The 23,160-nt window shown below is 40.1% G+C and overlaps 1 protein-coding gene across 9 annotated transcripts in view; it reads left to right on the top strand.

Moving 5' to 3' along the window:
* The window catches only part of ANKS1B (ankyrin repeat and sterile alpha motif domain containing 1B), a 456,219-nt gene that overhangs the window by 16,821 nt on the left and 416,238 nt on the right, over window positions 1–23,160 (top strand). For 7 of the 9 annotated variants that reach the window (XM_078376055.1, XM_073000243.2, XM_020803323.3 and 4 more), the window contains exons 2-3: window positions 6,055–6,135; window positions 15,741–15,897. In XM_078376055.1, coding sequence (XP_078232181.1) covers window positions 6,055–6,135; window positions 15,741–15,897 — 238 coding nt within the window. Of the gene's footprint in view, window positions 1–6,054; window positions 6,136–15,740; window positions 15,898–20,254; window positions 20,378–23,160 lie in introns of all 9 variants that reach the window. The other 2 variants (XM_078376057.1, XM_078376056.1) reach the window with 1 other exon arrangement.

Below are 23,160 nucleotides of genomic sequence, written 5' to 3'. Positions count from 1 at the left end.
AATAACCTAAAATATTTGTATCTAAGACTCTGTTTTTGAATCTATGTGTGTTTGCAGTTCAGATTTAGTAGTAAAACCTACAGATAGGTCTTTTCGGTTGCAAAGGCCCTGGATTCCCAGTCCTTAAACTGAGATAATTTATTCTTGTCTGTGAACAAGGAATGATACAAAAAGGCAATCAAGGTTGAGAGGGAAATCACTTCCAAAAAAGAATTGCTAATAAATTTTAATGGTAAAAGTGATAACCTCTGAAAAGGGAAATCCTCTCACCTTGGCTAATGTGGCAATTCTTACATTCAAGTGGCAGCCAGGCTTCTGGATTTTGTTGTTATATGCCATCAAATTGACTCTGACTTATCACAACCCTATGAATGAGCAATCTCCAGAATGTCCTGTCCTCAACTGCACAGCTCAGCTTTTCTCAGCTCAAGTCTGTGGCTCCCTTTAGGGAATCAATCCATCTCTTTGGTCTTCCTCTCTGTTTTTAAGGTTTTTTTTTTTTTTTTTTGCTGCTTTCAACCTTTCTTAGCATTATCTTTTGTATAAAATCTTGCCTTCTCAGGATATGTTCAAACTTGGACAGCCTCAGTTTCATTCTTTTTGCTTCCAGAGCTAGTTCAGACTTGATTTGATCTAGAATCCACTTTCTCATCTTTCTGGCAGTCCAGAGTATCCACAGAGCTCTCCTCCAGCACTATAGTTCAAATGAATCAATTTTTTCTTATCAGCTTTCTTTACTATGCAGCTTTAACATCCATACATAGTGATTGGGAATACAAGAGTATGGATGATCTTCCTTCTACTCATCCTTCTATATGTGAATTACGAATTATTTTGTTTACCTTATCTGGTGTGCTAAATAATAAAGATTTAAGTATGGTATTCCTATATAATCTCTGTTTGGATGTTTACAGTAAATCAATAGTGCAATTTTATTCCTTCCACCCCATTAATAAATTAAGAATTAATTTCTAACATGTCTAAATATAAACTTCTGAAACAGCAATTAGAACAGTTGGAAAATCTATTTGAAAGAATTGTTAACCCAGGGGTCTCCAACATGCGGCCCGGGGTCCAATTGTGGCCGGCGGGGTGATAGTTTGTGCCCCTCGCCTTAATATGAAAGTTTAAGGAGCGGGAGAAGCGGCAGTGACACCTACTTGGCAAGCGTGGGGCTTCCTCCTCGCCTCGTAGGGGCTGGGTCCCACCTGCCCCTGAAGCACCCACGCATCCAGAAGGGGAGCCCTCTCTCTGCCCGGCAGTCTTCTCCCTCAGGGGTTTGGAGCCACTGGGACTTCTGCTTTTAAGTCTCTGTCTCTCCCCCCCCCGCTCTTTGTGGGTCACCTGGTGAGGCAGCTGCTGCTGTCGCCTCGTCCTCTCTGTGCTTCTCCTTCCCCCCGACCTGGCGCTCCTCCACTCCCTGCCCAGACATGCCGCAGGAGGGGGTGCTGCCAAGAGAACATCCTTCTCACCACACTCCCCTCCCCTCAGTCTCCCTGAGCCACACTGGGCAAGACTATGTCATCTTGCCAGAGTGGGAGTCAAGAAGCCCCAGGAAGCCCCATTAGCCCTTGGGTAGCGGGGAAGAGATTACTCTGCTAATCGGGCCAGCCTTGCAGAAGGGGTGCATGCAGCTGCTAGGGTGTGTGCGCGTACAGGGAGTGGAGGAGCACCAGGCGGGGGGAAGGAGAAGTGCAGAGAGGATGAGGCGACAGCAGCAGCAGCCTTGCCAGGTGACCCACGAAGAGTGGGGTGGGGGAGAAAGAGAGACACCTAAAAGCGGAAGCCCTGGTGGCGCCAAACCCCTGAGGGAGAAGACTGCCGGGCAGGGAGAGGGCCCCCTTCTGGACGCACAGAGCCACATTTCAAATTTTTGCGGACCCCTTCTCCTTTGATGTGCAAGATGCCCCTCCTGTGTTTCAAATGGAGCTCATTGACCTGCAGTGCAATTCTGAACTCAAATCGAAGTTCAGGTAGGTGAGTGGAAAAGCAGACAAGCTTGGGCAATTTTGGGAGAATTGACCCCCAGCTTTCCTGAACTTTCCTGAATGTTCAAGCGGACCATGTGCCTTTTTGGGAGCACATACTTGTGTGAAAAGCTCATCTCCACTTTGAACTTCAATAAGTCCAAGTACAGGTCCAGACTCACTGATGATCATCTTCAAGCCATACTGAGGGTCTCAACTGCTTCGTCCCTCAAGCCAAATGTGGCTCGGCTATGCAAGTAGAAGCACTGCCAGGTCTCTAGCAGCAAGGAGTAGGCAAGAGAAGCCATGTTCAGAACAACAGTTCATGTTCTTCAATGTTCCATTCATGTTCAGGACAATTCATGTTTAGAAGATTAAAGGTTAAAGAACTGTTAATGCAGGCATTTGAATCTGAATACAGCAGATATAGAAGACTGAAGAAAGCACATATAGTCGCTCACTAGAGAATAATAATAATAATAATAATAATAATAATAATAATAATAATAATAATAATAATAATAATAATCATCATCATCATCATCATCATCATCATCATCATCATCATCATCATCATCATCATCATCATCATCATCATCAATTCTTTATTTATTTATTTATTCATCTTATTTTGAGTTAAAAAATAAAGAGATCTGAGAAGATTGGAATTTTTTTAACAAAGCTTTTCTTGTGGAAAATCTGATGTGGCCCAGCCTCATCCAGACACTGCCTCCAGCGGCCCCCAGGTAAATTCAGTTTGAGACCCCTCACTTAACCACTGCAGTCTGACCCAGCTTACTCGACTTACTACACTAAGCCACAGGATTTCAGCCATCATTTTGTTTCCTCTGAGATCAAATTGCCACTTTGGACTTCTATGAGATACACATTTAGACATCTGTTCCATTCTTGAGACATTTAGCTCATAACCATTTTTTCCTGAAAGACCATTCTAAAGAAGAAAGCCCCTTCACAGCATAACTATCTGTTTTGCAGAAAAGACAATCTTTTCTATCTGTTTCATGGGACGGTATTTTATTTTCTTGCTCATCTTTTGAAGTTATACAGGAAAGTAGGTAGAAAATTGCTGCAGTCACACCTTTTAGACATGGAAGTAGATGAGTTGGTTATTAGGTAGTTAGCCAGATCATGAGACACAGATATTTGTTTGCTCATTTAGTATCATGTATAATTATTTCTATGGCCTTTCTTCAGCTATTTCTGTACAAGATCTCCACACCTCAAATTACTCTTTGAAAGCTGTAGCATCAGAATGAGTTTTCAGCCATTCAAACCCTTTCCCCATCATTTATTCCCTATTTTTGACAATTTGATAGTAAGGATATTGTAAATCTGGAAAAAAGTTGTTAATATCTATTTTCCATGTAAAATAGATGTATTGCTATACTGTTACCCACTGGCTGGCTACCTCAGTGAGGTAGAGCACAGGATCTGGAGTTTGATTCACCACTGTATCCTGTAGAAAAAGAGTCAATCTGTGTAGCCTTGGGCAAGCTGCACAGTCATGGAGTGCCTCCAGAAGAAGGAAATAGTAAACAACTTTTGAGTACTATATAATTAGAAAATCCTGGGGATAGTCATGTTGATGACATGTAATTACTATTATACTGTTCAGTGTGGATAAAGAACATTTTATTTATAATTTTTACTTATTTTAAACATAGTGTGTGATAAACTTTGTCTACCAATTCACCTTATTCATGAATAAAGAAGAAGTAATTGGTAGACAAAGTTTAGTATAAGTGACAAATTGTGCAGCTCTAGAGATTTCAAAGTGATATCCAGTGTCAATAAAATAAATAGCACAAAATGATACATAAAAGCAATATACATGACTGTAGTAGTGAATTTCATCCAGTGTGCCACATTTCTCTAAAGGGTCATATCAGAATTTCAGGGAAGATACGTGTAGTTTGTAAAAAATAGGCGTGTGCACTGGCTTCGGAAAAAATGTCAAAAAGGGGCTGTGATCTGGTGTAATTCCCTTTTCTCCCTTATTTTTATTTTGCGGGAGAGATGACTCGGGGACATCAGCAGTTTCTAACAAAAAGCCTTTATTCTTGGACTACTCGCTCAATTCAGCATTAACAACAGACTCTGTCTCTTGCTTCAGGGACATTGCACCTTTTTCATTTTTATTGAACCATGAAAAATCCCCTTCTATCCGCATAGGACCAGAACTCATGTCTCTGTAACACCACCTCAGTGAAATGCCTGATCTATCTGTACAACTGTAGCTGATCTTATTGGGGAGGGTGGAAAACCCAGCCCACTTGTGGCTCCCACAGTCTGAATGGGCTCGTCCTACAAGGGTTTCCCAGGACGGTCTGGCCATGGCTTGTTCTCCCTTCTTTGTGTCTCCTGCTGCTACCACTCTCTCAACTGTCTCCTTCATTCTCTTTCTTCTGTCTCACCCCAGTAAGGTGGCTTTCTGAGGTCTTCTCAGCATACTCCCTTGGGACTTTAAACTCCATCCACTCCCCTGTCCAGGGGTCCTCCTGTACTATCTCCACCCAATCCTTCTTTCTCTCCTCCTCCACCACCCAACACCTTTCTCCTTCCTCAGTGTAACCGACCCCTTCCCCCTTCCCCCTTTCCTTTTACGTATCTCCTCTCCCTTTCCTACAGAAATGACACCCTCTGGTGGTTCATTCTTTTCTTGTCCTTTCTGCCCCTGCTCTTCCAAAGACAGTCCCTTTAGGTTGCTGTCATCCGCACAGGGGCAAAACAGGGATATTTCCAGAATAGTCATAGGACAGTTCAGCAAGTCTGCTGTCATGTTTGGATTGGTGAAGGCACCCCTAGAATCACAGTGTTTGTGTTTAAAATGTTGGGATTTGAGCAAAAATACTTGGTAAGAGTTGCTTTGATGGAGGAAGGACATTCCAGAATCAATGGAAACTGACAGTGAAGTAGGAATGAAAGGCAAAACCTCTCCTGAAAACTCAAATCACTAAGTGCTGGGGAGGTTTCAGACTGACCTCATCAAAAGGAAAGAAGCTGGCTAGCTAATTAGCTGATAGGAGTTTTGTCTACAATCCGAACTCCACCCACATTTTGAAAGTTGATTATAGTGTGAATCAAATCCCCACATCTCTGATCATAACCTTTCTTTTCCATTTTTGCTGTGTTTTTCTTCCTCCTGATCCTGAAATATAAAAATACCTACAAATACTTTCAGAAAGCTGTGAGCCGGTTCCAGTTTGTATGGCAAATATTTGGATGCAAGTGAGATTGGATAATATTTGAGCACTCTAGTTAAATAATTAGTCAATGTAATAATGAAAAAGAAAAAGAAAAAAGCCTTGTGGACCATGTACACAATCCAAAGACAAGGTTGGGTGATACTTTTATCAACCACTAAAATCTCACACACAGAGGATAACTTTCAGCTCTGCGCAAGTCCTGGTTGGGCTGGATGTTATGGAGCTGGAATGGTGCAGGGAAAAAAAAAACATTCCAAAACCCATGGCTAGATGTGTGTGCCAGGTTCTTTGATGAAAGCTGTGTCCTTTTAAATGGGTTTTAAAATAATTTCATACATCTTAATTTGTGCTTACATTATGATGATTTTAATAATTTCTTATTTAATTTTTAATTTTTGTTTATATATTGTTTTTAATTCTTGCCTGTGATTAGTGAGTCACATTGAGTTCTCCTGCTGGGAAAAGGTGGCATTGACATTTACCAAATAAATACATGGTCATCCTTCAAAGGTGTTTTTCACGTGAGTGTGCTTTATCAACAGGCTCTCATAATAAACGATAAAGTGATTTAGTCCTCTTGTCTCAGATTTTCCTGATTTAATTGGGCTTTCCTTATTGCTCAGTTTTTTTAAAAAAAATGCTAATCATTTAACTTCATGCTTTTCCCATTTTAGCGTCATTCTTTGTCTTCAGGTGAGAAAAATTAGAAAATATATCAATGTTCTTTTCTATATATAATAACTATAACTAGTGTCTTTGATTTGTGAATTTATTTAATATTAATACTTAAAACAGTTTTTAAAAACTGGCTTGCTGACCCAAACCACAATGGTACAATGGGATTTGTGTTTTATTTTCAGCATCTGGCGTGGACCAAATATAAACTGCACGGATAGTTCGGGGTACACTGCTTTACATCATGCAGCTTTGAATGGTCACAAGTAAGTGCCAGATGGCTATTGATATGAAGTTGATATTACTTTATGATACTTGCTTATGCTGATATTAGCCTGTATGAAGTGAAGAAAATGTCATATTTTTATATGCCCACCAAGATTTTAATTTTAAAACATCCTACTTAAAATTATAGCTTGGGCAAATTATCTTTCTGGACATTAGCTCCCAGAATGCCCATTTAAGGTGGCCAGGGAATTTTAGAAAATGTTCTAAAGTCACATTTCTAAGCTCTGCTTAAAATGCTTATGCCTCCTGTGCTGTAGAAGCAGCCATCTCACTATCACCCTCTTTCTCTCTTCCTCTTCTTCTCTCACCCATTGATGTACAAAATAAATTTGTTTTGGAGAAGATCTGTATATTTATTCTACAATGTTACATCCTGCCTTCCTTTTAAAGGGAAATTTAAGTCAATTAAAGTTAACACACATACGCAGGCGTGCACACTCAAACACACGCATAAGTAAAACACACTTTAAAGTCTAATTTAGGCCCTACTCTGTGGTGACAATAATAGCAAAACAGCTTTATTTATCCAGCTCCCTTGTAACCAACCAGTGTTATCTGATCGAGAATTTCCAGGTGGAGAAAGTACCTGTTACAACATGGCCAGGGCACCATTGTTCTGAACAGTTTGCACAATACTGAGGATTAAATCCTTATGAGTGCTCGAAATAAGATGCCACTTCCATAGCAGAAAATACTTCAGTAATCACCATTGGTTAAGATTCTAGTCAAGATTTTATGAATATCTCTCACCTGATGATGTTCATCCTGAATATGACCAAAGAAGCAAGGCCTACCAGGTATGTCTTGGACCTATGTCAACCGCAGCTAATTATTTATTTTATTTTATTTTTATTCAGTTTGTATCCTGCTCCCATTAGTGTCACAGCACTACTGTGGGCAAGTTACAACACATATAATAGGAAATAAAAATTAAAACAGAAACATTTAAACCAGCAACAATAACTCCAAAAATTAAATCTGTCCGAACAGGTCTAAGTGAATTAATTAAAACTCTCATAAATCTCCCTTTGAGAAAAAGTTGTTTAGGAACTAAGGGGGCAGGGACCCACAGTAGTGCCTTGTTGTTTCATCTTGTGCATCTTCAATGCATGTGCCTAGAGTGAGTTTCCCATCTAAAGTTGTCTCAGCTTTAGAATGTTCCAAAATGAACATTCTGCCTCAGAGACACCTGTAGTGATACTCACACCCCCTTATTTAGTGTATGTTGCTACCAAAATGACTCAGTTTGGGGCCCCATTTACCATGTAAATAAGGACTCTTCCTCTTGAATTATCTCCTTAAACCAACTGAACAGCCAGTATTACCTTTATATTGCTGTTTAAATGTTACCACAGGTAAGGGCTAATTGAACATTGCCCCCATCCCCCTTTTAAAGAATGTTTCTGAAACCAACATATAACTTTTGTTATGTTGTTGACACTAAATTGACTGTATGTCCCAGCACTGGCCAGTGGTATGCATGGTATAATGCCTTGTGATTGCTGTTTCAAAAATAATAAAACAGTGTTTGAATAAAGAGAAGTTTATTCACACACACACACAAGAATATAATGTTCATATTTATAGCATGTCAATCCCTTTATCAGTCAAAAGCCCTTTATTTTCCTTCCATCCTTCTTTGTAGTTTAACCCATTTAGTCCTTTATGTATGTATAGATGAATGATAATTTTTTTTTACAAAAGTTCCAGCAGGAACTTAAACATTCCAGCCAGTCAGCACACAGTTCCATTTACAAACATTCTATTGTACATCAAAACAACTTCATGACTTTTTCAAAGAAAAATACATCTCATATTTTACTTACTGTACAACTGTTTACTACCTCACACCTCTCACCCTTTCAATTCCTCCCATTTCTCTCATTTGTGACTTAACTCTGTCATCTTTCACACACATATCTCCTTTTGTAACAGCATCTCTACAGCCAAGTATCATTCCAACCAATCAGGACACAGTTCCATCCATAAACATTCTATTGTACTTCAGAACATAGCCCATAGCTAACTAACCACTGTCAAACAAAACCCATCATTCACCATTCATAGTAGTATTTGTTTGTTTGTTTGTTTGATTTGTACCCCGCCCATCTGGTCTATAAGACCACTCTAGGCGGCTACAAACCTATATGCAGATATATTTGCAATATCTCTAAAAGATTGGAAAAAAAACCCTATGATTTTGTTGTATCTGAAAAGAATACTACCTTATTTTCATGACACAGTCTATCTAGACTGGACTGTGCCAGTGAGGAGTTCCTTCCAAGGATGCAATGGTTTATAATGATTCTTCTTTATAGTAACCCATGTAGAACCTGTTCATCTTTAAAAATATTCTGCCACAAGGAGCTGGTTTAAGCCCACTGTGTTTTTAAAAATCTTAACAATATTAAGTATGTGTGACATAGGCGACTTTTCCAACACTTTCTGCTCAACAATAGGAATTCAAAAGGAAGCTGATTTTATTTTGGATTATAAGATCTAGCGAAATCACTGTGCTTCATTTTATCTTGTTTGTTTTGTTGCATAGCAGCACCACTTAGTTTTTGAATAATCTATTCATTTGATATGATTTTACCTTTTTGCATCCCATCTATCCAGTGCAATCCTATGAATGGTTTCAGAATGTTTGAGGTCAGAACATTCAGCACATCCAGTGCCCCATCAGGCTTCTGCTAGCGGGGTGGTGGGGTGGAGAGAAGGAGCAGAGACATTTCAGCTCTTCCTGTCTTCATCTCTCTTACCTTTCTTTCTTTCTTTCTTTCTTTCTTTCTTTCTTTCTTTCTTTCTTTCTTTCTTTCTTTCTTTCTTTCTTTCTTTCTTTCTTTCTTTCTTTCTTTCTTTCTTTCTTTCTTTCTTTTCTTTCTTTCTTTCTAATAGCTATTTATCTACTCTTATGTATAATGGATGGGAATTAAATTTTCAGACCAGTAGGAACTGGACTAGATCTGAATGTTGCTTTGGTGTAGTTAAAAGCTGGGAGGAGTTTTAATCTGGAGAGGATCCTTTTATCCCAACAAGCTTTCCACCTGCATAGGCTGCATGATCCAGGTTTTCAATGCTTCGAACTTTATTAGGCTGGCGGAAGCTCTCATTGACATAAATCTTGCCAATTCAATAGTTTAACTGAGGCAAGGACTGGAAAATTACTACAATACTTCTTCTCTCAGTCACCATTCGGACACCAGCATCAAAGGGTTTGTAAAGTTTATCTTAAAGGAAAAGTGAAAGTAACAATATAAAACAATAATTCAGAAAACAGGAAAACAGTCCTAGAACCAAAACATCTATGGGTACAGGATATGGGTGCCCTTGTGTCCTTAACCTTACCCCTTCCTTTACTCCAACCTTTGATCATCTTCCTGATACGAAAGTCAGAGGTATAATCCTGATACCCTTAGACTCTGGCATGAAAGGCAGTGTTGACATCCTGTCCTATATAGATCCTGGTGACAGGCCTTTCTTATGTAAATACACTATATACTGTTGAAGATGTTCCACCAGAGCAGGCCATATCAGCTCCAAACCTACTAGGTTTCTGAACTCCTGAAATCTATACTCATTGCTGAATACCCTTTCCTCATCCTCAGGGCCAGGGTCAAACCTATTGCTCTTTCTGTGTCATCACGCCAATTTGCCATCTGGGGGAAGAGTCTCTGGGATTTGCTAGCTCCTGGTGCTAATTCCCTGAATCAGTTTATCTGTTGGCATGATAGTGCATCAGCTAAACTGTTATCAAGGCCAGGAATGTGCTTTGCTTGGATCAAAATGTTATATTCCAAAGCGCAAAGTTTAAATATACATACCAGCACCATCACACATTCAGAGTGTGAGGTGAGGTTGCTTATGATGTCAACCACTGCCTGATTGTCACACCAGAAGCATACTCCTCAATTGGCCTATTCATGCGCCCACAGGCACAGAGCGCCTACTATCAGAAAAAATTCCAGGAAAGTGAGGTCTCTTGTGATCCCTAACTGGTGCCATTGCTTGGGCCACCACTCAGCGCACCATCTGTCTTTAAAATAAATCCCCAAACCTAAGGAGCCAGCTGCATCAATCTGGACCCAGAATTTGGCCCTAAGGTTTGTCTCGGACCTCCAAAAACAGACCCCGTTAAACTCAACTAAAAATTGACTCCAGACCTGTAAATCCTGTCTCATACCCTTCGTAACTCTCATTCTGTGGAAGGGGCAGCATACGCCTTTCATTGGGTCACATAACATGTGCAGGAACGCATGACCTGGCAAAACCACCCTACATGCAAAATTCAGGTGACTTACAATCTCCTGCAGTTCTTTCAGTGACACTCTTCTTTTCTGTAGTATTAAACAGATCCAAACCTTAAGGTTTTTCACTTCCTGTCTGGTAATCTGGAAGCCTGCTTTTGTGTGTCCAGCTCTATTCCCAGAAGCATAAGGGAAATGGCTGGCCCCTCGTTTTTTTCCTCAGCTAAGGGTAAACCCAGCTCACATGCCATTGATTGGAATGCTTCTAGAATAAATGTGCATCTCCTGATTTTACTTTCACCACAAAAATGGTAATCATCCAAATAATGGACTGTGTTCTTGCAGCCTACCCTACATCTGAGCTTCCATTCAAAACATGAACTGAAATGCTCAAATGCAGTGCATGATACACAACAGCCCATAGGCAAGGCCCTATCAATGTAATAAGATCCTTGGAAATGAAAGCCCAATATGTCGAAATCCTGTGGATGAACTGGTAGAATACAAAACGCTGATTTAATGTCGTATTTCAAAAGCTCTGCCCCTACTTCATGCCTACGGACCATCCATACCGCCTTGTCAAATGAGATATAATGCACTGTGCACAATTCAAGAGGAATGGTGTCATTAACTTACTCCACCTCTGAGTATGACAGATGATGGATAAGCCTAAACTCTCCCTGGTTCTTTTTGGGCACCACACCTAGTGGCGACACCCAAAGATTCTTCAGTGGGGTGTTAGGAAAAGGACCCAACACTCTATCTTCTTTAACTTCCTTTCCATTTTTTCCTGACTATGCCTTCCATTACATTTACTAATTTCATTTTTTTTGCAAAAAAACTACTTGTGTTCCCCTAACGCCAGTATCCTAAAACCCTTCTTTAAACCCTCCAAGAGGTAAGCTGCGTCTGTCCCTTTGGGCTAGTCCTGCAACCAGATCTCTAAGACCAGAACCTTAATTGGGCTGGGGCCCTTTGTTAAGGGACTCCCCCACCATTTGCTTTTTGCTCCCTCCAGAAACTTTGCTGTTGTTCTTCTGTGTTCTACCCTGAAGCACAATGCACTTGTGTGTTGACCACCACACACCGAGCATTCATGCCTAAAATGGCATGCTTTCCGTGAACACATGCCTTTTGCATTATAGTCCCAGTAGAGCAAGTGAGGTTGAACTCGCTGCCGCGTGCCTACACGGGGATTCAAATTTTGTCCAGCTCTGTGGATTAAATGCCCACAGTCAAACCTGTCACCTGAGTTTGGCCTGGCTGGTATCATATATTGCAGCCAGAGACCTGGTAAAGTCTCATCCCAAAATGCATTCGGATGAATCACACTCTCATATGGAATGATTCATCATAAAGCAACCAAGCCTGTCCTGTGAAGTCTATGTATGCCCTGTAGATCAGGTCAAGGTACTGAAACATAGACTGAGCTCTCCAAGGTTGTGCCTTCACAACCACCCAAGCATAAATTAGGAAGCCGGAGACCCAATTTGCCCATGGCCACTCCGGCCAATGCCTCCTACCTTTTTCTTTCTCCGTTTCATCCTTTTTATCAAGCTCTTTTTTAATCTACATTTCTGTTAAGGAGTTGAAATAAATCCACATAGTTACCTCTCAGTAAATTTCTTTAGTAGCTGGAGTAAGGTGATCACCCAACAGTATGGCATGATCCCCAAAAGGAAGAGCCTTTAAAGGGACAGAGTTGTATCTTGTGTCAGGTACTAATGGGTAAGGCCAAACCCCCACACCAGATGTTGAACCCACTGCTACTGGAAATGTAATTTGTGGATAGGGAGCTGCCTAGTTCCTTACTGGCATGCTTGTACTTGGCCAGGGATTGGCTGGGGCCCTAAACCCTTGTATATCGTGTGTCATGTGTGAAGGTAAGCTCTCCCTTCTCTTTCCCTCCCTTCCTTTTGTGCTCTACTTTCCCTCCCTCTTCTCTCTCTCTTCCTCCTATTTCATAGGGTCAACTCAGCAGTTGCAGTAGAACTGCAACAGAGGGGTGTTACGAGTGACATTTGCACAAGATTGAAATTGACTAGACACTGTCAGCTTTAGTCAGTTTCAAACTATATCTTGAGTCTCAGGTAATGTCCTTCTAATTTTTATTGAAACATGTTATTCCATTTCTTCTGCATTAGTTTTTCATGTACATTGAATTAGGTAAATATATTACTGAACCTCAATGTGTGCCATGGCCAAGCAGGCAGTATCAGGATGGTGTCTGGTGCAACCGCCAGCTCACTTGAAGCTATAGGTGCTGTTGTATCATGCTCACCCCTTCCCTGCCCATAACCTGTAGCCAACTCTTCCACTCCCTCCTGCCAAACTCTAGCCGCTGCCGATGACTTCGTTCGGCAGCGTCGGCCTTGGTTTGTCGGTCCTTGCTTCTCGTCCTCACTCTGACGCTGAGGTGTCACTGTTGATGCACCAGAATCTCTTCTGGAAGGCCCCGTAGCCTGTTAATCAGCCTCTAAAGCAGCAAAGTGGGACATTAAATTTCTCCCATGGCTTTAGGCTTAGCTCTCCTATGTCTCTTGGCCTCTCTCGCTGAATGGCACAGTTGAGACTCACTATGTGAAACTCTTTGTGCTGTTCTTTCAGCCTCCAAGGCTGAAATCTTTTCCTGCAGCTGTTGCCAAATAGGCTAAGTCTCCTCATCTGAGGATGAAAGAGGAGGTGAGACTTGAGGAGCTGCCCGCTTCTTAGCAGGCTGCTTTCTCTTCTTATTACCTTGGCCCTTTCTGGAATCCATTTTAACCATGGAAGCTCAGCCCTTTATACTTTATTTTGCTAATTGGCTACTCTCAATCAACTCTACTTACCTGGAGGTGAATACTAACAATTGTTGTTGTTGTTTAGTCATTTAGTCATGTCCAATTCTTCGTGACCCCATGGACCAGAGCATGCCAGGCCCCCTTGTCTTCTACTACCTCCTGGAGTTGGGTCAAATTCACGTTGGTCGCTTCAATGACACTGTCCAACCATCTCATCCTCTGTCGTCCCTTTCTCCTCCTGCCTTCACACTTTCCTAATATCAGGGTCTTTTCCAGGGAGTCTTCTTTTCTCATGAGATGGCCAAGTATTGGAGCCTCAGCTTCAGGATCTGTTCTTCCAGTGAGCACTCAGGGTTGATTTCCTTTAGAATGGTTAGTTAATACTAACAATAAATTATTATTAAAAGCACCCCAACAAGCGTCCAGCAATATGTTAAGGAGCAATGCAATCAATGTAAATACTTGCTAGAGCCCCATGAGCAAGCCTCCTATGGCTTCCTCCTCTGCACTGCCACACGTCTTCCCTATCATCTTCTTCCAGTAGCTTTCTTCTGCCTGACTCAACTTAATTATTTTATCTATTTAATTTAGCTTATTGTATGAATAATTTTTTTATAATTATTTAATTAATAATTAAATATATAAGTATTAATATTACAGTGGTACCTCGCATTACGACGTCAATTCGTTCCAGCGAAATCGCTGTAGAACGAAAACATTGTAAAGCGAAAATAAAAAGCCATTGAAACGCATTAAAACCTGGTTAATGCATTCCAATCGGCTAAGAACTCACTGTCCAGCGAAGATCCTCCATAGGGGCAGCCATTTTCGGATGCCTGTGCAGCGAAAAATGGCTCCTAAACACAGCAGGGAGCCATTTTGAGCACCCGGCGGCCATTTTGAAAACCCGACTATCAGCTGTTTTGATAGTCGGGAAGCAAAAATCGGTTCCCAAAACAGGGAACTGATCATCGAGCAGTGAAATTCCCCCATTCAAAACGTCATTTTGCCATCACTTTTGCGATCGCAAAAACCTCATCGTAATGCGGATTCATCGTTAAATTGAGTGCTCGTCTTGCGAGGCACCACTGTATAATGTATCAACCTACTATCTCCCTTCTCTTTTAATTATTTTTTTTATATTGTTTGGACCCACTAGGTTAATTAGTCCTGCTTCCAAAAGTGACCAAATCAAATTTACCTTTATCTATAATATGAAAAGCAATTAATTATTACTAAAATAACCTGAATTGATTTACCCCATCAAATGATTATACTGAATTTATTTAGGATTTATATTTATGCTATTATTATACTCTTAAGTGCAGGCACCTTCAACCTACGTCTGCTGTCCGGGAGGGATGTGCGCCCACTCACTGAGCAGGCCAGCCTGCTTGCCTCTAATGATAAGAATTCACTGTTTCCTTTTTTCACCCTCTTTTTTTGCCCAGAACATCAAATGAATTCAACAGAAATGAATTAATTATTACTGATTGTTATTACTAATAATACAGTGGCCTTCGCCAAGCTCAATGGGCACACAGGCAACCGCCTGGTCACACCCAAGTGGCAGGGCTACTCCAAACCTGCTCCTGCTTCAAATGTGAACTCCAAGTTAAATATAATTAAATTAAATCAATTTAAAATTAATCTTCAAGTCCTTTGATAAGCAGCTCCAAAATTCTGGAGCTGACTCAGGAGCAAACTGGGGGGGGGGGGCGGTTTGCCAATGCAACCCCCCTCCAATCCATAAATCGCCCAGCCAAACTGCAGCTACGTAGCCGAAATAGATAGCCAGATAGCAGAGCTCCATCCTCCTGATGCCAGCAAGGAAGAGGCCAAAGGGAGGGGGGAACATCTCTCAAATAACAACTCCTTCCCCCCTCCTTTCCCGGGTCACTCTTATGAGACTTACAACGTCTCGCGATATCCTGGGAAGGAGGCAATGGCGGCCTGTGCTGATGAAGCAGGGTTTGCCAGCAGACCAAACATACAAATGTGAACTGTTTTTGCTGAATATAATACCAGATTCAATAGAAAAAGAAAAAAGATAGTTGATCATACAAGTAACTACAGCAGCAAGAGTTTTATATGCCAAATACTGGAAAAAAGAGGAGACTCCAACAATCCAGGAGTTAACAGAATTTTATTTCAAAGCAGCAGAGATGGGTATTTTAACTGAAGTATTAAAAGGCAAAGAAATAGTTGAGGCTAGAAAAAAAATGGCAACCTTTGTATAATTGGACGAGATATGAGAACATGCATGGGTTAAAATTATAAGAAAGATATAAAATATAATTTTAGATCTTAAAGGCTTAGAAAAAATTGACAAGATTAGTGTGAAGTAAGCTTAGTAATAAAACATATCGGTAAAAGTAATAATAATATATATTGTTCTCTACCACATTCTCTATTTTTTATTTACCCCAGTACCTTGTTCCAAATCCCCTTCCACATGATCTTCCCTGATCTAATGGAAAATGAATTTTATATATATCTAAGAAGAAAGGAATCATTTTGTCAATCCTTAGTTTATTTTCTTTAAATGTTTTTCAGGGATGTAGTTATCAAGTTACTTCAATATGAAGCATCCACCAATGTGGCAGATAATAAAGGGTATTTTCCTATACACTTGGCTGCCTGGAAAGGAGATGTGGAGATTGTGAAGATTCTAATCCACCATGGGCCATCACATTCCAGAGTGAATGAACAGGTGACATTATTAAATATTTTTGCTTATATCTCCAGAATTTCACAAGTAAGCACTGATTTGTTCTTACAGATATATTGAGGGATTCATTGAGCTCCTTTATACCACACCAGTAATTCACTAAATTTTAGAATTTTAAAATAACAAACATGACACCATGTTGCTAATATCTCCATAAGTGCTGTTTCTTTTAAAAAATGTACCGTATTTTTCTGTGTATAAAATGACACTTTTTCCTTAAATAATTTGAGAAAAAATTGAGGGTCGTTTTATACATGGAAGGCAGCTGTTTACTACTGCCTTTTCCGAAGGCACGGGGCTTAGCAAAAAGGAAGGAGAGGCACTTCTCCCTTCCTTTTTGCTAAGCCCCGTGCCTTCTCAAAAGGAAAGGAAAGCGGTTCTCAAAGTGACCACTACTTTTCCTTGCCTTTTGAGAAGGCATGGAGCTTAGCAAAAAGGAAGAGATAAACGCCTCCCCTTCCTTTTTGATAAGCCCCGTGTGCCCTTGCCTTTTGAGAAGGCATGGAGCTTAGCAAAAAGGAAGAGAGAAACGCTTCACCTTCTTTTTTGCTAAGCCCCACACCCTTGCTTTTTGAGAAGGCATGGAGCATAGCAAAAAGGAAGTGAGAAACATCTCCCCATCCTTTTTGCTATGCTCCATGCCTTCTCAAAAGGCAAGGAAAAGCGGCGGTCACTTTGACAGCCATTTTCCTTGCATTTTGCGAAGGCACCAGGCTTAGCAAAAAGGGAACCCTTGGTCCCTGTTTTTTCTAATTTGGGGTTAGAAAGGGGGGTTGTCTTATAAACTGAAAAACATGGTGTTTTCCACATTTTTTAAAAAACGAAGTGACTTGAAGTTCACTCTCAATTTAGTCCCTGGTACTAAGGGAAGACCTTACAGTATGTGTTGCTCTAGAGCTGAGTCACATTTCCTGAAGATTGGGGGAGGGGATTAGGACCTTTGAGATTGCAAAAGTAGTTTTACGTGATTCACCCACCTGGTCTGTCCTGTATGTATAAAAAATCCCAGGCTATATACTGTAATCTGTCTTTATCAGGACAAAAAGTTGATTGCTGCCTGAAATATAACGCAAACTTATAGTATTTTCTCACCATACACTGGGAAGAAAATTAACAATCTAGGAGTTCTTCCTACCACTTCCTTTCTACCATTTAATTCCTTTGGATCCCTTAGAGCAGTGGTTCTTAACCTTTTTGAAAGAAACGCCCCCTTGAGCCATTGAGGAAGTTATCATCACCCCCCTCCCCATGGTGATGATATCTTATTGATTGATTGATTGATTGATTGATTGATTGATTTAAGACACTTAAATCCAATGACCCCTGAAAACAAAATTCATTTCCAAGAAAATGAAATGGCCCCCAAAAGTAACATTTAATGATTTAGTTGCAAGCGAATTTTAAGACTCAAAAAGAAATATAAAAGGGCATAAAAACAAACCGCAATGCAGGAACTAAAAATTTCAAGACAAAAACTCTGAAACTAAATTAAGATTGGAGGAAAATATATATTCATGCACATTCTAAAAAGGCTGCAGCCATCTTCACAGGTTTGGCTTGCTCCAGCGCCCCCCTACCGCCCCCCTTCTGCTCCAGCGCCCCCACGCTGCCCCTTTTCGTTCTACCGCCCCCCTGAAAAATGAAATCGCCCCCTCGGGGGCATTATCGCCCACGTTAAGAACCACTGCCTTAGAGGAAAATATTCATGAAACACATACCATCAGTAGAATTGTTTTCCAGAGAGTTCTAGAAGTACAGCCAACTTATGAATGTCCCTACATATGAACTTTTTGATTTACGAATGGCTCCATTCGCAAAAATTGGCATCGACTTGCGAACGGAGTCTCAACCTATGAATGAAGTCGAGGCTCCATTTGCAAGTCAATGCCATTTTTTGTGAATGGAGCCATTCATCGCCTTTGGAGCTCTCAAAGGGCTTCCTCCGATGTCGGGCAGAAAGCCCTTTGAGAGTTCTGAAGTCAAAAGGGCAGGGAGAAAGGGTGGGAAATTTGAATTTCCCCCCCTTTCTCCCTGCCTTTTTCCCTTCAGAGCTCTCAAAGGGCTTCCTCTGACATCGGAGGAAGCCCTTTGAGACCTCTGAAGATAATTTTTTTAAATGCTGGAAAGGATTAATTCCGTTCCCATGCATTTCAATGGAAAATGGTACTTCGACTTACAAACTTTTCAATGTACGAATGCCTTTCCAAAATGGATTAAGTTCGTAAGTCAAAGTACCACTGTACAGGGTTTCTGTTTTTAAGAAAACTTGCAAGACATGACAGGATTAATTGAAGGTAATAGGGTTCTTTCATTAGAAAAAAGCCCGTAATAAGCATAGCAACAAACATAACTGAAAATGCCTGTTTGAAGACTGAATCCATTTCTTTTCAATTTTTTGAGAAAGAACAGACAAAAGGTACGTAGACAGATTTTAATAGACTGGTTTATTCCTATGAATAAAATTTTCTGTTTTTAAAATTAGGAGTTAGGAGTTAGCCTAGAAAACCTGGCCTGTTATTTTCCAGCCTTGGATAAAAAAATGTGAATAAACAATGTGTGAGTTGTTCACATACCTTCTCCTATTTTGAAGTAGTAGATGATGAGTTTTCTTCCTTTTATCCTTGCTGCACCCTCTAGTGGTCCTTTGTTTTCTCATTCATATTGATTCTAATGAAAAATCTACAGCATTTTAAAAGCAGTTTTTGTTTTTTTCTAGAAGTTCCATAATGAAAAAAAAAACATATTTTGTTGCTCGGAATGGCTAGAGGAGGATATAACTACCATCTTCACATTTATACCTATAAATAGTGGTGGCAGAATGTATGGAAAGAGCTTCTGCTCTCATATTATAGCTCACCAGTTAAGGTTTAAAAATAGTAAAAACATTGGTAAAGGTAAAGGTAAAGGTTCCCTTTGACAATTTGTCCAGTTGTGTCCGACTCAAGGGAGTGGTGCTCATCTCCGTTTCCAACCCATGGAGCTAGCGTTTTGTCTGAAGACAATCTTCCATGGTCACATGGCCAGCGTGACTAGACACGGAATGCCATTACGTTCCCACCAAGGTGGTACCTATTTATCAACTTGCATTTGCATGCTTTCGAACTGCTAAATTGCAGTTTTCAGGGAGAAACAATGAATTTTGGGGGATTGCTAAATTGCAGTTTTCAGGGGAAACAATGAATTATGAACTGGAAAAAAGGAATAATTGCTTAACCTACATATGGGATGGCATTGGTCTAGCTATGAGTTGAGGTCTAAAAAATGGAATATAGGAATATATTTCAAAGTCTTGGGGTAATAACCTGGAGGATACCTTAGGCAGGCTGTGGGAATTCTGATTATTATGATAATCATAGCTAAAAGAAGAGATGCATTAGAAGGAATGTGGAGATGAAGTTCCAAGATGGCAGGTAAGAGGAAAATACTTTACAACAATATTCCAACAGTGTGCAAGAGTGCTTCAGGGAACATTTATATGGGAATTAATGTTTCCCTCCTTGGTTTCTATAATAATAACTTTTAATAGAAAGTAAATATTCAACTCCGGGAGGCAGTGGAAGAGAGGAGGGCCTGGCATGCTCTGGTCCACGGGGTCATGAGGAGTCAGACACGACTTAACAACTAAACAACAACAAAAAATATTAATATTATTTATAATTCATATCAGGTGACTCCCCTACCATGTGTCATTGTGTGTATATTTCTCTGTGTATATCTTTTTCTATGTCATTACATTTATTTCATTTCATTCTTTCTTTAAGTAAGAGTTTAAGCATTCTCTCTACAAAATGACATCCAAGTTAATCCTATTCAGTGATAATGACAGAGTTAGTTGTCTAGCATTTGAATGAACATAGTTGAAAGCTATGTGGCTAAAGGGGCTATTTTTTTAGTTCATATAGACCTATAGACTGAAAGACGGTGAAAGATTGTTTGAAAGATTTCTAGAATGAAACCATAGTTTAGTGCTAGTAAATAAGCAGAAAGGAGTAAAATTGTGTGCAAAATAGGAATTCTGATTTAAACTAAGCTTAGCTAGTTCCGTAAGCCATTAAACAAAACAACCTAGAGTATATAGGAAGCTTGTTAACAATTAACTTAAGTTTATTTTAAACCCAGGTTCACCCACAATAACAATCCAAAAATCTGCTAAAGTGGGGAGGGTTTAGCAAGTATTGTCCTGTTCTCCATCCTTCCTTATCCCTTGTGTGTCTTACTCTGTACATCTGTTATTTTCTACCTTCCTTATTTCTCTCTCTCTCTCTCTCTCTCTTTCCCTCCCTTCCTTTTGTGCTCTACTTCCTCCCCCTCTTTTCTCTCTCTTCCTCCTATTTCATAGGGTCAACTCAGCAGTTGCAGTAGAACTGCAACAGAGGTGTTTTACCAGTGACACTTGCACAAGATTGAAATTGACTAGACACTGTCAGCTTTAGTCAGTTTCAATCTACATCTTGAGTCTCAGGTAATGTCCTTCCAATTTTTATTGAAACATGCTATTCCATTTCTTCTGCACTAGTTTTTCATGTACATTGAATTAGGTAAATATATTACCTAACCTCAATGTGTGCTTTTTCAGGTACATCTTCTGCAACTCCAAATTAGACATATGTATTTTCATGCGAGTCCCTGTATCTTTATATGATTCAATTATGTACCTCACTGCCTGTTTGAAGCATACAATTATGCATGCATGGCTTATGGTGTACTCATTATGCTTGCAACTGGAACCATGCTCCACAGTATTTTTTTGATAGGAAGGTTACCTGTTTGGTAGTGATCTATTTGTCAAAAGAATATTCATTTCAAATGTATTTAGCTTGAGGAATCTGGTAAGTCAGAGGTAATGCCTGTTTTCTTTAGAGACATATCCAAGTTGAAATCATGCAAATGAAAAAAGAAATTTAACTAACATATTATTTGCCATGAAGCTTCAGTGTTTCTCCTATGGGAAAGTGGCTAGAAGAAGGGAAGGAACTTTCATCACAGAGTTGCCCTATGGAATTTAAAGTTTGGTCCATTGTAGAATATAGTACTAAATTTAACCATACTCTACATTCTGCTGATCCTAGGCTCAGTAATGGATCATTATGTGGATAACTTATAACTCAATGCATTCACTGTTGCTCCTTTTGATCAGTTTTCCCCGCAGTCTGCCTATGAGAAATCAGTGACTGTCTCTCACACTCTCTCTCTGTCTCTGTCTCCCTGCGTCTCTCTCTCTCTCTCTCTCTGTGTGTGTCTATTTGTTTGTGTATGTGTGCAAAATTTAAAAGTGTATATAAGGCAATGTGTTTTAAATTCAGCATACTAACTGTTGGAAATTCAAGTCCACAAGCACACAATTAAAATTTTAAAAATTCAAACAAAATTGATTAGTACATTTCCACATTCTTTGCCAGCCCACCAATCCATGTATTGTTTTTAACAACAATTTCCTCTTACTCTACTTTGTGGTCATTGTGCATCCACACATACAGCCTGCATCTGTGTAGAGGCTTCGTTGGGAACCTTCCAGATCGAAATAAAGTTTTGGCAGTACCCCAGCCCCTTCTTTCTGTTATACACAGATTGGTGAGCTGTCCCACATGTCTGCTTTGTTTGCTACAGCAGCCACAGGTTGTAGGACTCCTTTAAATTCAAAATATCTGTGGTTTTGCTGGTTTTTATTTTTGTTATTTTCCTTTTAGTCTTTATTAATGCAGTAAAGTAAAATACTAAAGTAAAGCAAAATACTAGTCCTTCTTTGCACCAGAAGCTTCATCCAGTTCAGTCCAGTAGCTATCATGCCACCTCCATCTTTGCTCATGGTTCCTCACCCTCTGCAAAGAGAGAGCACTATAATACATGTGGCATACCTCACTACTTACTGACTGTGAGTCTGATGTGGTCTCAATCAAACCATTCACTTAGCCCAAATTAAATTCCCTGATCCATTTACAGGTATCAAGAACCTTCTTCATGATCATAAGAATGTATCTCCCATTCTCACTTCCTGGTTTACATAGCAAACTGCCTTCAAATAGCTTTTTGCTAAGAGGAGCAACTCAGGAAAAATCCAGTGTTTCTGGTGCTTCAGAAGGCAGTACTCCAGTGGCCTTTTGATGCTCATCTGCCTGCTGAAAACAATGTCAACATAACATAACCCTTCTTCCATTCCGTCACCTCTTATAATAGAGATCCTGTAAAGAGTTGAGGCTGAATCTTGTCAAAACATCCTACACTTCTTGTCACCTCTTCCATAAAACAAAAATGTTTGGATTTTCTGGGCTGAAAAGCTGCAGTAGAACTCAAAATCAACAACTAAGTAGAATTAGATATCTATAACAAGCTACAAAATATTGCTCACCATATTGGGCTATTGCCACTCTCCTCCAAAGGGTATTATAAACCTAAATCACAGAGATTATTTATTGCTGATATCAACCCCCAACATGATCAGTTCTCACAACTGACCATCCTTTCACCAACTTCATACATTTTGAACATTTTTGCTAGCCTCCCCCTGTCTGCACCTCACACAGAACTGAAAAGTCCATATTCAGTTCTAGGGTTGTCTGCCATCTAAATGATGGGTGGAGTTTCACAGTGGATCAAGGGGTTCTGTTATTCAGTGGGGTTATTGGAGAGATTGGTTTCCTCTAGCGGGATGTTTTGCCCTACTCTGTCCTCAGAAGCTCTACTACACTATTTTACATTATTTATTTATTTATTATTTGAGTTTATATCCTGCACCATCTGGCAACCAGGCCACTCTGGGCAGCTAACAATAATATAAGGAATAATATTAAAAACATGATACAAATAAATTAATACATAATTAGAGAAATTAAAACAGATGGCAATAAAGGTGGTTAAAAAGGGTGATGGAGAGGATGGCAAAAGAATAGTTAAAAGGGACAGCGAGATCCTAGTGCTCCGGGGAAGCCTGGCAGAAGAGCCAGGTCTTCAGTGTTCTTTTGAATCAATCCAGTGAGAGTGCCAGGTGGATCTCAATAGGCAGGTTGTTCCATAGGTGGGGGCAACCACCGAAAAGGCCCGTTTTCTTGTTCTTTCCCTCCAGGCTTCCTTCGGGGTCAAGGCCGTCAACTGCCCTTCCTGTGAAGAATGGGTACTAGGGACAGGTCTGGCTAGGAGCAGGCATTCTGATAGGTACCTAGGCTCTAAACCATTTAGGGCTTTGAATGTTATCATCATAACCTTGAAGTTGATGCAGAAACTAACTGATAACCAACGAAGGGTGGCCAG

The sequence above is a fragment of the Pogona vitticeps genome, chromosome 5 (genome assembly GCF_051106095.1).
Source record: "Pogona vitticeps strain Pit_001003342236 chromosome 5, PviZW2.1, whole genome shotgun sequence".
NCBI classification, from domain to species: domain Eukaryota; kingdom Metazoa; phylum Chordata; class Lepidosauria; order Squamata; family Agamidae; genus Pogona; species Pogona vitticeps.
The sequence above is the reverse complement of the archived record's forward strand: the minus strand, read 5'-3'. Positions and strand labels throughout refer to the sequence as shown.